The following is a 13149-nucleotide window of genomic DNA, read 5'->3' as shown; positions in this document are numbered from 1 at the left end:
TAATCCACGAACGTCCGAAAAGCGTCCGAATGTGTTTTTTTCGTAATGATTGGTATTTTGCGACTTTTTCGTGAATTGTCGCAAATTTTTCGAGCGCTCAATACGAAAAAGTTGCGACAATTTGCGAAATTCGTAATGGCTATGAAAAAGTCGCGACAATTCACGAAAGTCATAATGGCTATGAAAAAGTCTCGACAATTCACGAAATTTGTAATGGCTATGAAAAAGTTGCGACAATTCACGCAAGTCATAATGGTTATAAAAAAGTCGCTACAATTTACGAAAAAGTCGTAATGGCGACGAAAAAAATCGCAAAAATACGAAAAAGTCGCAAAATGTTCATTTTCCAATCCGAATTTTTCTCATTCGGATTCGTGGATTAGTAAATCAGCCCCCTAGTGTGCTCACAATTCACTAGTACTTCTTCTTGGGGTTCTGATGATCCTGGAATCTGAGCCACAAGATACAACATAGTGAAAAAAGGTATTCACAAAGGGATTCAGAACCTTTTCAGTACTGCTGACCATGGAGGTTATTATGTATAAATGAAATTCCCTGCTAGGGCCAAGAAAAGTAAGTATAAGAAATGTGAGAGATGTATTGGTAGTGTCCCTGCAGCTCTGTACAACCGAACACATTGTTGGTTGGAAGTGACATCACTTTTCCTCAATGAAACAAGTGGGGTCTTAAAACCAATCAGAACTCTAGGCCCTCGTAGCAACCAATTGGCGTAGTAGAAGCTTCCAGAATCCTCCAGCCAATTTCTCCCCAAGCGTGAGCTTACAGCCAGCCAATCGGCTTTAGAAGTAGTGAATGGGCGGGATAAAACAAGGACAAGGAAGTCTTGCTGGGAGAGTCAGCAAGGGGCGTGGGTACGTGATGGATAACAGCATTGACCTGTCAGCGAAGGGAGCTTAAAATGTTCGCCCAATAGTTGCACACTCGGTAGGCGGGAATTGAACTGTCATCGTTTAGTAGGTTCGAGAAGACGCGTGGGGAGGTCGGAATCAGAGGGTTGCAATGGAGGCGGTAAGTGGCAAATTGTTAGTTAAGAGTGATGGGGATATTATAAATGCTAACCCACACACTTGCTCCGCGTTATGGGACAAGTAAGCTTTCCATAGTTGCGGGGAATTTATACTTGTGGGTCAGTCATTAAGTCATGGAGTGAGGGTCTGGGCTATGTGGGATAGCTGTTCTTCCTTTCAGACGATTGGTAACTGCCCTCAATAGCATTCAGTGCAAGAGTAGTTGCAGAACTGCAGCTTCCAGCCGTACTGGCATTGTGGCGTCAGGAGTTATTTTTCTGCCAGTCTCTGCCATCTCATGCCACGTCTGTCAGTTTCTCCAATAGGGGCAATAGCTCACCCTTGTTTCTAGTTTCCATGCTTCTCCTTGGGATTTACGCCTGTAAAACCATCAGCCTGCAGACTGCACTGGTTTCTGTATAGCCATATGGTAGGCAACTTAGCTAATCAACCCTACTCTTATTTATTCTAAAGGTTTACTGTGTATTGTTCACCTAATAAAATTGTCATTATTTGGAACTCCCTCCACCAGCTACTGGTGATCTCTGGTGTAGTAAGAAGTTCATGGGTCCCACAGCAAAATAATTTTTTGGTTACCCTAAAATTTAGAAATAAGACTTTTGCATTGTGATGGGACATTGAATAGTTTCTGATGGGACACAGATATTGAAGGAAAACGTTTAAAAATCTGGATTAATCTGGATTTATGCTATTGTATGTGTACGTCTACATCTTTGAATAAAAGTTTTTACTGAGGCAATTATATTGGCATAGTCATCTGGGAAATCTGTAAGAGAGAATCCCAAGTATTATTAAAGAGGAAGGGTGGGTTCTGTAGAAATGAACTACAGTTCTTAAGACGGCTATAAACTTAAAGGTATTGACAGTAAGTACACGACTTAGTACAAATTCCCTCCCAGTCCTTGTGTCCAAGTAGCATTTAGAAGAGACATGTTTGTACCATGGCTATTGGACATTTTATAGACTGGACAGGTTTAACCATTTTGGTCGGTTTGGCCCAAAGAAACAAATTTCCAGTTGTGTGTAGTCAGAAGATAACCATAGAACAGCAATGGCAAAGGACGATGTACCAACTTTACATGCTTGGCCAGCCTGCCATCTGATCTTTCCTATGAACTTTCACATTTGCAATATATACATCTTCATATTAATAGTTTGTCATTTTATATACAGATGCAGTGGCAGGGTGCACAGATGCAAGTCAGTGTTATTGTTACTTTGCACTCTGTCCCTCCATCAGCACATGTAGGTGCAAGTAAGGACCTGACCATGACTTCAGCACTGCCTGCATTCAGTGTGAGGTAGTTAAGAGAGCAAATATGCCTCAGATGCAGGTGCACCCAAACCATTATTAAATGAGCCCCAGTATTTTGGCCTCTTTGTCTACAAGTGTTATGGAGAGGGATTCACAGTATGCAGCTTGATAATTTTTATGTTACATTTAGTTGGTTTCCTGGAAAAGAAAGTAGCGCTGGCACAGCTGGGCATAAGTAGGGTAATTGAATTGGAGTCCTTTCTCTTACCTATTCCTCTTAGGCAAGGGGCATATGGGGTGTTTTGCTTGATGTTGTCATCTAGTGAACAACAGCAGCATTCAAAATACCCCTGTCTGCCTATCGCAGCTCATTGTTCAGAGCAGTGACAGGTAGAAGGGCAATTAGCCTGCTGCTGTTTTATCTCTGTATGGCAGTAGTGTATAAAATGGCCGTGGGCCACAAGTTTTAGGCTAATGGTACACAGGGCTGGGAATCCCCTGATGTGGGAATTATAGCTACAAAAATGTCTGTAGAACATTAACCTGTGCTATAACAGAAATATATCATGCATATTTTATTATTATTTATGTTTGTCACCAGTTCCTTTCTACTGAACTGAACCTTTATTTTCTTATGCATGTTGCAGGATTAGGCAAAAAAAGAATTTTTTTATTTATTTATTTTTTTTATAGGTACACAGGGATCCAGATATTTTTTATGTATTATGTATATATCTCTTATTTTTATATTCAACCTGCAGTTGAGCATGTTATTATTTGTACTATTTGAGCCAAGGGTGCCTAGCAAGGCATAGTTTGAGGCAATGACATGTTTAAATTCTGCTTTCCCCTTCCCTTCAATTTTCTTTTCAGCCCACGCTGCCCAAAGTGAGTCAGAGTGGGGGTGGCAGCAATTTAGTTCCAGGCACCAGTGGCGCAAGAGTTAATTAAGCAGCAGTGGAAGGCATAGAGATTTGATATCTTTGTACATACTTTCATTATAACAAATGACATATCGTTATGTATATGTTTCAAAATTGTTGTCCCTGTTCTTTCCCATCAGGCAAACGCACTGAAAGAGAAAGGAAACAAAGCACTTTCAGCAGGGGATCTGGATGAAGCAGTCAAATGCTACACCGAAGCCATCAAACTTGACCCTAAAAATCACGTCCTGTACAGCAATCGTTCTGCAGCCTTTGCCAAAAAGAAAGAGTTCACCAAAGCACTGGAAGATGGCGGCAAAACCGTGGAGCTGAAACCAGACTGGGGGAAGGTGGGAGCTGTAGAGCTAAGCATATGTAGTGACCTGTAAACCTGTTGGTAATAATTTGTGTATATCTATAAGTGTCTTATTGTTATCTTTCTATTAGGGTTACTCTAGGAAAGCAGCAGCTTTAGAATTTCTGAATCGTTTTGAAGAAGCAAAGAAAACTTATGAAGAGGGGCTGAGGCACGAGCCAGCAAATGCACAGCTGAAAGAAGGGCTGCAAAATATGGAGGCCAGGCTGGCAGGTACTATAACATTTTCTGTTTCTTCCATAAGATGAAGAAGCCAGACAGTGTTCCCACTGATCCCTCTGTTTTCCCCACTCCTCTTCAGAGAGAAAATTCATGAATCCCTTCAACTCTCCAAACTTATACCAAAAACTGGAGTCTGATCCTCGTACCCGTGCGTTGCTGAGTGACCCCAGTTACAAAGAACTGATTGAACAGTTGAAAAACAAACCATCTGATCTTGGCACGTAAGTTGAGAACAGTTTCTCAGAACGTCATTCTCATTGTTGTGGAACCATCAGTTTAACCATATGTGTTGTATACTTTAGGGCTAACATAGGTTTTTAGCAGTAGCAGTGCAGTAAACCATAGCAGTCAATTAGCTTTGACTAATCTAGTGTAAGCTAGATGAGCATTTCTCGCTCTTTTGCTGTCAAGACCTTATTTATTTTATCATAGCCAGCAGACCTTATCCAAAGTGTGGCTAGTGACCTAACATCACCAATGCCTCTGTTAGGGCAGTGTCACATGGGGAGATTAGTCACCTGTGATAAATCTTCACTATTGCGTGCTACTAATCTCCCCAACATGCCATCCCACCGGCAAGAATGTAAATTGCCAGTGGGATGGGATACACATCACTGTGGACGCCTGAAGTTGCCTCGCAAGGAAACTTCGGGCGACTTCGGAAAACTGAAGTGACTGACTAATCTCCGTGTGTGCCACTGCTCTTCGGGCCCTCTGTGCTAGTTGAAATGTTTTAGTGTTGCCATTTTTTTCTGTTTAGGAAGCTGCAAGACCCAAGGGTGATGACAACCCTTAGTGTTCTGCTTGGAGTAGAGCTAGGTAATGTTGAGGAGGAGGAGGAGGATACACCTCCACCACCACCTCCCCAACCTAAAAAAGAGACCAAACCTGAACCAATGGAGGAAGACTTGCCTGAAAATAAAAAGCAGGTAAGGATCATGCCTTTAGTTCCTGAAAATGTAATTTTCTACATCATGTTCTTAGTAATGTAAGTCTCTACCCTCAACCATATAATTATGTTCTATATTAAGTTCTATTATATCTGATTAAAATAAACATCTGAATATAGTAAAACAATAGTTTACGTCCTTCTGTGATAAAAAGTGAAAGTGTTTTACACTGTGTAAGCAAACCCTTCTAATTTCTTTCTCCAGGCCCAGAAGGAAAAAGAGTTGGGCAATGAAGCTTATAAGAAGAAGGACTTTGAGACAGCTCTAAAACATTATGGCCAAGCTCAGGAGTTGGATCCAACCAATATGACCTACATAACTAATCAAGCAGGTTAGTAGTGTAAAGCCTAATTTCTTTATTTCATAGTGATCTACTTATCTGTATTTTTGACTTTCCTTACTTTGTTACCCCTTTGTTCTTTTCTTCCAGCTGTATACTTCGAGCAGGGAGATTACAATAAATGTAGAGAGCTGTGTGAAAAGGCAATTGAAGTAGGAAGAGAGAATCGCGAAGACTACCGACAAATTGCCAAGTAAGTCAAGGCTTAAAGAACCTTGTAGATAAAGCCACTATAACATTCAAGCTAACTAGATTATGCAATTTAAAACTATAAATTAGGTGCCAGTTTTACTGATTCTGGTTGGAGCAAGGAAATCCTTAAAGGAGAACTAAAGCTTAACTAAAGAAGTAGGGCAGAAATGTTTTGCCTTGGTAAGGCCAAGATGATGTTTGGAACACCTTACACTAGTTCAACAAATCATTTAGCATATGTTAATACTAATACAGCCTGCTCTATTATTGGTCATTTAAAATGGGATTTTACAGGACACTGCATTGTCATATGTTAAATTTATCTGTTTCATATAAATTAATTTGCATAAACTTTTCTTGAGACTCAATAGTAAGCAGCAGGGATGTGATTCCTTGTGCCTCAAGTGAGATCAGATCCAATTTTCTGCAAGCAGCAGGCTCATCTAGCACTTTTATTTGGGTTTTACAAAGTCTGTATGGTGGCTGGGACACAATAAAAATAACCTAAAATTGTATATGATGTGTTAAATTAAAGAAAATGTTACATTTAAATTGATTTTTAATACATTTTTGTTGTAACACTAATGCATCTTCCTGGTAGTCATTCACTGTCCTTAAAAACCTTTAAATTTTTCATTTGTTTCTATTCTAACATCTTTGTTCCAGGTTGCTTCTATGAGCGCAGCCTAAGGAAGGGGTCATTTAAGGGCAGGGGACATCTGCAGTGCCATTAGGGACAATATGTTATACTGCACAGGACTGCTGTACCAGCAGAAAACTGAGTACACAGTGCTGTGTAATTAAGCATGCAACAAAGTGAATTGGAAAGGGTAATTATTGCATGAAAGTTAGCTAGAATCTCAGCCTTAAAGCATGGCAGAATTGCAGCTTTTTGAGGAAAAGACTAAACCACCATTAGAATGCTTTTCACAAAAGTGCCTTTCTAATTGTAGGTGAGGGATGGAAAATAATGTAAAGGAAATATTTCTTATACATAGTTTTCCAGCCCTTGGTGATTGGAACCAAACCTACCAGGTCCACTGAGCGCATCCACAAGAACAAGTTTTAGGACTCAATGTTCAAATACCTGTACATGCATAAAGCCCAAAATAGTGCATGTTTAAATGTGACTTATTTCCTGTAACCAGGCCCGGACTGGCAATCTGTGGATTCAGGCAAATGCCAGAGGGGCTGCTGTAAGATGCCATAGACAGTCGCTATTTATTGGGCTGGTGGGGGCTCTTTGGGCCTCTGTGTACTTGAAATGCCAGGGCCTATTTTATATCTTAGTCCAGACCTACCTGTAATGTGTCCCCAGTGCCAGTAATTCTATCATTCGACTTGCTTTCATGACTTGTATGTGTGGTGCAAAGTACGGGGGTCATTGTTTCAAGGAAGCCTTTAAATAAACCTATTTTGCGTAGATGTTATTTTTAGGGTTCCCTTTGCATTTGTTTATCCCATGCTATGGCTCTTTGTGGTGCATTAAGTAATGCTATTCAAACATGTAATGACTACAATAAAAACAAGTCACACTATTTTGCAAGTTCTGCAATTAAGTCTAAAAGGTTGATGAATTTTATCCTTTCTATTGCATAAAGTAAAGTGTTTATAATTCTGTAACTAATTCATTGTAATCAAATCCATTTTAGGAACACTGTGATTTGTTTCTCCATTTTAATTTCAGAGCCTATGCTCGCATCGGTAATTCTTATTTTAAGGAGGAGAAGAACAAAGAGGCGATTCATTTCTTCAACAAGTCACTAGCAGAGCACAGGACGCCAGAGGTTCTAAAGAAATGCCAGCAGGTATGGACTAAATAAGAAATGACAGTTTGGCTAAAGTCAGAATATAACAGGGCTATTCTGTTGTAAAGCACCCATTGACCCCAGTCATGTATTTGCCAGTCAGTGCTTCTCTACTTGGCATGCTTGTATTCAACAAATGCATTGTGCTTGCTGTCCTGGGTCACATCTATGGGGCCCATTCATTATACCACAATTTATTTATTTTTTTTTTTTTTGAGAAAAAATAGTATTTTTTTCTAACTTATAGAACTTATCGTAATGTCCATGATGATTTTGTTAAAATTCCACAACATTTTCGTGGATTTTGTTAACTTCCATGAAAAAGTTGTATTTTTTGCAAAGACTGCGACCATTTCAGAATTCACTCAAGCTTTGATATCGTGACTATGTTTTGGCCATGTTGGATCTGTAGAGTGCCATTGAGTCCTATGGAAGGCTTCCAAAATCATACATTAAAGGGTTTCAAAGCCAGAAAGGTTTTTGCGCCGTTTACGAATGTTTGGATCTGAAAATATTGTGACTTAGGAATGCAGCCACAATATTTTCATACGACCGATAAAATAATTTTCATGACATTTTCAAACATCAGAAATTATTGTGGTTACTCTGAATTGTGGTTTAATGAATGGGCCCCTATGTGTACTATGAAGTTTAATTGGCAGGGTACTGCTAATGTGTTTGTGTTGCCCATTAGACAATGTAATAATACATGTGTAAGGGCCAGGGAAAGTTTGTAACAGAAGGGCAAAAAGAAGCAACTAGAACCCCATAGGGGGGTTCCTTACTATCATGTATGCCTCTCCTGTTAAAGGCTCTCCTTGTTTAATAGCCTGATTTATATTGTCTGTGATTGCATTGGCACATCACAGAAGAATATTATATGTTGGTAGGACTATTCCTTTATTGTTCATCTATTATTATTTTTTTTTTTTTTTTTTTTTTTTTGTGTGTGTGTTTGACATATTCCTATATTCTTCCACTAGTTATGAATGTAATATATTGTATAACAACCTTTTTTCTTTCGCAGGCAGAAAAAATTTTAAAGGAACAGGAACGTCTTGCATATATAAACCCAGACTTAGCCTTAGAAGAGAAAAGTAAAGGGAATGAAAGTTTCCAGAAAGGTAAGGGCCTAGGTAGACCTACTGTTATTGTTCTGTTACTAAAGTCATTTTATCTTTTAATTTGTGCTCTAATTATCATCAATCACAGCTTCCCTTCCCATTGTTCTTCCTGTGCATTGTGTGTTACTTTAATGACACAGGCTAAGTTATCAAATGCAAACATTCTGGACAGTTTTTGCTTTTTGTCCCCATGTGTATTATACCACCTAGTCAGCCCGTGGGATATCAGCTTTGCAAATAAGTAGCGAATTCCCATGAGAAGAGGTTGGATGACCATTAATAAATTCTGAGTGCCACTTTACTTTCGTAGGAGACTACCCGCAAGCTATGAAACATTACACAGAGGCCATCAAAAGGAATCCAAATGATGCTAAACTGTATAGCAACAGAGCAGCTTGCTACACCAAACTACTGGAGTTTCAGCTGGCTCTTAAGGTGAGGAGTGTATAAAACATAGCCTTTTGTTTGCATTAATTATTTGTTCTCCCTGAGAGCACTTTGGCAGTCAAAGGTGCCAAAGGACCTGTCAAAGAGAAGGACAAGCACTCGGGGCAGCACCTAGCTGGAGACAGTTGTCAGATGTTTGCTTAGCATTATCTCTACTCATGTACTTTATGCTTCTCTCTCTGCACAACCCCTTCCTAAAGCTGGCCATACACGCACCGATCATATCATACAAAACCTTGTTTCGTACAATATTCAGTGCGTGTATGGCAAGTCGACCAATATCACCGGAAGCTGCTGATATCGGTTGACTCGCCGATTGGGCCAGTTAAAAGATTTTGATCAGGCGCCTGACCAGGATCTGCCTTCAGCGCTGAATCAGCAGGAGGTAGAAATCCTATTGTTTCTACCTCCTTATTTGCCTGTTTCAGCCCTGAAGGTTAGTGGTGGATCTGATGATCGTTCGTGCGAGATTGCAGATCGCCACGTGTGTGGCCACCTTAAGGGGCTAATAAACCTGTTATTTAACCAGATATGCCTAAGTAGGTTATATGTGGTACCTGCTGCAGCTAGGTTTGCATCCTTGCTGCTTCCTTAACCTGGTAATAATTGGAGTAGAAATAAGGTAAGGTTTAAACCCAAATCTCCAACATGCATGGACATTATGGGGGGGGGAGGGAATCGCACACTGATCCTTATTAAAGTGTATCTGACTGATGATCATGCATTATAAATGGGTTGATATCCTGTGATGTAGCCATTCACAGGGATGGCAACATCCATTTACTTTTGTTTGTGCTGAGCAACAGCATCTCCTACTTCAGTAATGTGCCAATGCACCATGCACTTTCTGGCAGGTGTCATATTAAGTTTGAACAGATCAAGCACAATGCAATAGGACTGCAATATTAACCTATATGTGGCATACATAACTGAATGGTCAGATGGTATGGTTGGAATCGGCCAAACTGCCTGACCAAGGGTGGACATACACTAACCTATGGCAGCTAATTAGATATTAGCTTTGTTTAGCCAGCTGGTTTCCATGGGTTACTGCCAATGTGCAGTATTGTCTGCTTGTTAGTAGGTGGTTCCAAAGGTATTTTCATCTAATTTTCCCTTGACCTGAGATTATCTAACATGCACACTGGAGAACCGTAGACCTTTAGTTATGCCTGCTTTTTGCATTACTGCATCAAATCGGCAAAACCTGTTACTGTTATGTAACGAGTAAAATAAGAGTTAAAATATGTTGCCGTGAAGTGTGAACTGTCAGGAATTGAAATGCCACAAGAAGCTGCTAATTACTGCCAGAAACTTGCTGGGCTCTCTATATTGTGCAAGTCTGCCCTCATACACATGTTATGGCGCCAGTACACAAACATGCTGCCTGTTAAATAGAAACAGTTGTATATGCTAATAGTATTTTTTTTTTTTTTTTTTAAATTCTCATTGTTCTATTAGGGCTGTGACAGACGGGGAGATTAGTTGCCGCGTGACAAATCTCCCTTGTCACGGGCAACTAATCTCCCTGTCTGTCACAGCCCTTACAATAAAATTCTATACTGTGTGCAGAGTTCTTCTGGAGAATTTTGCTTATATCAGGACTCCCTGTCCACTATCCACTTTCCACTTATAGATAGCATCCACAAAGGATGAAACATTGTATGCAATATATTCTTTTCAGTGGATAATTTGAAATCTCTAGGGTGATTACTAAACAGATATTCTGTAAATGTGTTCCTTTAATTAATTTATGGTAAAGCCAAAGGTGAGTAGTGTTTAGCTGGCCTTTACAGTGCCACTCTTAGATAGATAAATAGTTCAGGGTATTATTACCATATATCTATAATATATCTGTATCAAGAGGACAATATAGATACTTATCCTTTCTTCTATTTTTTTTTTGTTTTTGTTTCTAGGACTGTGAGGAGTGTATAAGGCTGGAACCCAAATTCAGTAAGTCTGATGTTATTTGTGTGTGCTCGAAGGGAACTATCAATTGCCTGAATATAATCAATTAAAAAGATTATACGTTTAAAATTGGCCATATAGGGGCCAAAAGCTGCTCCACCAGCCCCAGCAACCTATTGGCTTTTTTTTTTTTTATATAGGGCCCTCAGGTCAGACTGCCTAATCCGCATTGAGCTGAAAATCGGCCAGATACCTATCAGACAGGTTTGAAAATTCAAGTGGGCAAGGACCTCATCAGTGCAGTGATGTGATCCTTGTCACAAGTGGCTCTCACTGTGTATAGCCAGCTTAATTCAGGCAAAAAAAATGGGCAATTGGACAGGTTTCTTATTTTAAGCAACCCTCTCTAGCCCCTAGGCATATCAGCTCGAATACAATCCTATGCAAAGACCAACAAACCCCCCTAAGGGCCATGGCACACAGGGAAACTAGTCACCCACTGTTAAATCTTGGCTACCACAGGTGATTAATCTCCCCGAAAGGCCTTGGAAAACGACGTGTATGGGGAGATTAGTCGCCCGTGATAGCAAAGATTTAACCATGGATGCCCGTGTACCATGGCCCTAATGGGGGTCATTGCATGTTTACTACATGCGAGTGACTATAGAACAGTAGCAATAATGCTATCAGTCAAGCGGAAGCTCCTCTTATTCACTTTTATGTATCTTATTGCAGTAAAAGGTTACACACGTAAAGCTGCAGCCCTGGAGGCCATGAAAGATTACAGCAAGGCTATGGATGTATATCAGAAAGCTATGGAGCTGGACTCTACTTGTAAGGTACAGTTTACTGCGAGTACTGCACTGGGCTTTCATTGGGTTCAGTTATGGAATCGGCAGTAATAACTGTATTTCTGTGCTCGTAGGAGGCCACCGATGGGTACCAGCGCTGCATGATGTCACAATACCACCGCAATGACAGTCCTGAGGATGTGAAGCGCAGGGCTATGGCAGATCCAGAGGTGCAGCAAATAATGAGCGATCCAGCCATGAGGCTTATCCTTGAGCAGATGCAGAAGGACCCACAAGCACTAAGCGAGTGAGTATTGCCACTAGGAGCTGAAACTTTAACACAACGTAGGAAGCACAGAATTGTATGTTTTTGAAACCAGGGGCCAGGAAACCAGACCATTTCCTATCCACCAAGCTTTGCAGTCTGCATTATTCAGTAGTTCACATTCTCTTGGCTTCCACCAATCTTGGACTCGTCTGTCAGACTCATATGGTGAAACGGGATTCATCATTTTAAAGCACTGGTTGCCATTATTTTTTCAGTTGAACTCATCCTTGCTGGTATAACCTGTTGTTCCCCTTAACTCACACCATATATTTATAACCTTGTTATATCAGTCATTCAGCCATGGTCCCAAGAATATCTTTGACACCAAATAAGTTCTCATTCCAAAGTCTCACCTTAATTGACCTTAAAAATGGATTTATGGTGTATTTAGGAGAGCAAATATCTCCAGACTTAATCCAAGTGGCCTTCCCCCAGCCACCGCCCCAGGCATCTCCAGGGAGGACAGTCCCATAATTTGGGGACCACATCTCTAGAGAAGGTGTTCTACTACATCCATGTTAATGGGTGGGATCCTTTCCTTCATTCCAGCTGATGCACGACATTTCAGCTGCAATTGCAATGCATTGACTGCATTGAATAGTTATTGTACTGATGTTGCTTCTAGAAACTTGTCAATGAGTCCCCATGCAATTTAGGTTTAGTGTTGGCATACTTTTATCCATAGAGTGTCTGGATTCTTTTGGTCATATGGTTTGCCCAAATATTTTAGCCACATAGTATACCAGTAAAATATGCTTCCTTTTATAGTGTTCATGCTGATCCTGCATTGCTACGTTTCTGAAAGTCATTCCTCAATAAATCTACCACTCCTATAGCTCTTACTGAAACCCACTTCCACTTTACCACCATCTTTATATTGTGTTGCCTCACACAGGCAAGTGCATGTCAATTAAACATTTGGTGTGTTCAATGCTCACAGGTTTTCTCTTCCATTTTCTTTTGCAGACATCTTAAAAACCCAGTTATCGCCCAGAAAATACAGAAGTTGATGGATGTTGGTTTGATTGCCATCCGGTGATGAATTTCACCATTAGTTCTTTCCTACTTGTTAAGTCAGCCTCCATGGCGTCTCCTTACCTGCTCATTCCTTACTGAGAGGCTCTACAGTTGTGCAGTAGCTCTATGGAAGGACTTGCAGTGTGATTAAATCAAAAGCAGAGCCAGACTTGCCCTTCTTTCTTGTTCCGTCAATCTCTGTTCATGTTTATCAGCCTGTCATATTGTTAATAAAGATCAGCACGCCACAGTAGTGCCGAATTCCTAGCAGATTATTGCTTGAAGTATTAGTGACCTGTTGAAAGTGCAGCAGCAGCAGCCAGGGCACGGGCAGCACATACTGTTGGGTATTTACCTCATGTAACACACAATGTTAGAGTATTTTGGCTCGTTTCCCTTTAGACTGTCCCTTGCCA

The 13149-nt window shown here is 40.4% G+C and overlaps 1 protein-coding gene across 1 annotated transcript; it reads left to right on the top strand.

Moving 5' to 3' along the window:
• The first annotated feature begins 1014 nt into the window (after window positions 1–1014).
• stip1 (stress induced phosphoprotein 1) lies at window positions 1015–13005 on the top strand. The gene is made up of 14 exons (NM_204029.1): window positions 1015–1029; window positions 3368–3577; window positions 3675–3816; window positions 3905–4046; window positions 4586–4754; window positions 4980–5106; window positions 5206–5308; window positions 6995–7115; window positions 8143–8239; window positions 8550–8674; window positions 10606–10642; window positions 11333–11436; window positions 11523–11695; window positions 12683–13005. Exons 1-14 carry the CDS (start codon window positions 1021–1023, stop codon window positions 12753–12755), a joined length of 1632 nt encoding a protein of 543 aa, NP_989360.1. The 5' UTR covers window positions 1015–1020; the 3' UTR covers window positions 12756–13005.
• Window positions 13006–13149: the final 144 nt, after the last annotated feature.

This window comes from Xenopus tropicalis, chromosome 4, assembly GCF_000004195.4.
Source record: "Xenopus tropicalis strain Nigerian chromosome 4, UCB_Xtro_10.0, whole genome shotgun sequence".
NCBI classification, from domain to species: Eukaryota; Metazoa; Chordata; class Amphibia; order Anura; family Pipidae; genus Xenopus; species Xenopus tropicalis.
Note: the sequence above shows the minus strand (reverse complement) of the source record. Positions and strands in the feature narration are given on the sequence as shown.

Bases quoted from the DNA above. Each gene is read 5' to 3' on its own strand.
- stip1 (NM_204029.1), top strand. The intron at 4,755-4,979 runs GTAAGGATCATG...TTCTTTCTCCAG, and splicing joins TGCCTGAAAATAAAAAGCAG to GCCCAGAAGGAAAAAGAGTT. The intron at 7,116-8,142 runs GTATGGACTAAA...TTTCTTTCGCAG, and splicing joins TTCTAAAGAAATGCCAGCAG to GCAGAAAAAATTTTAAAGGA.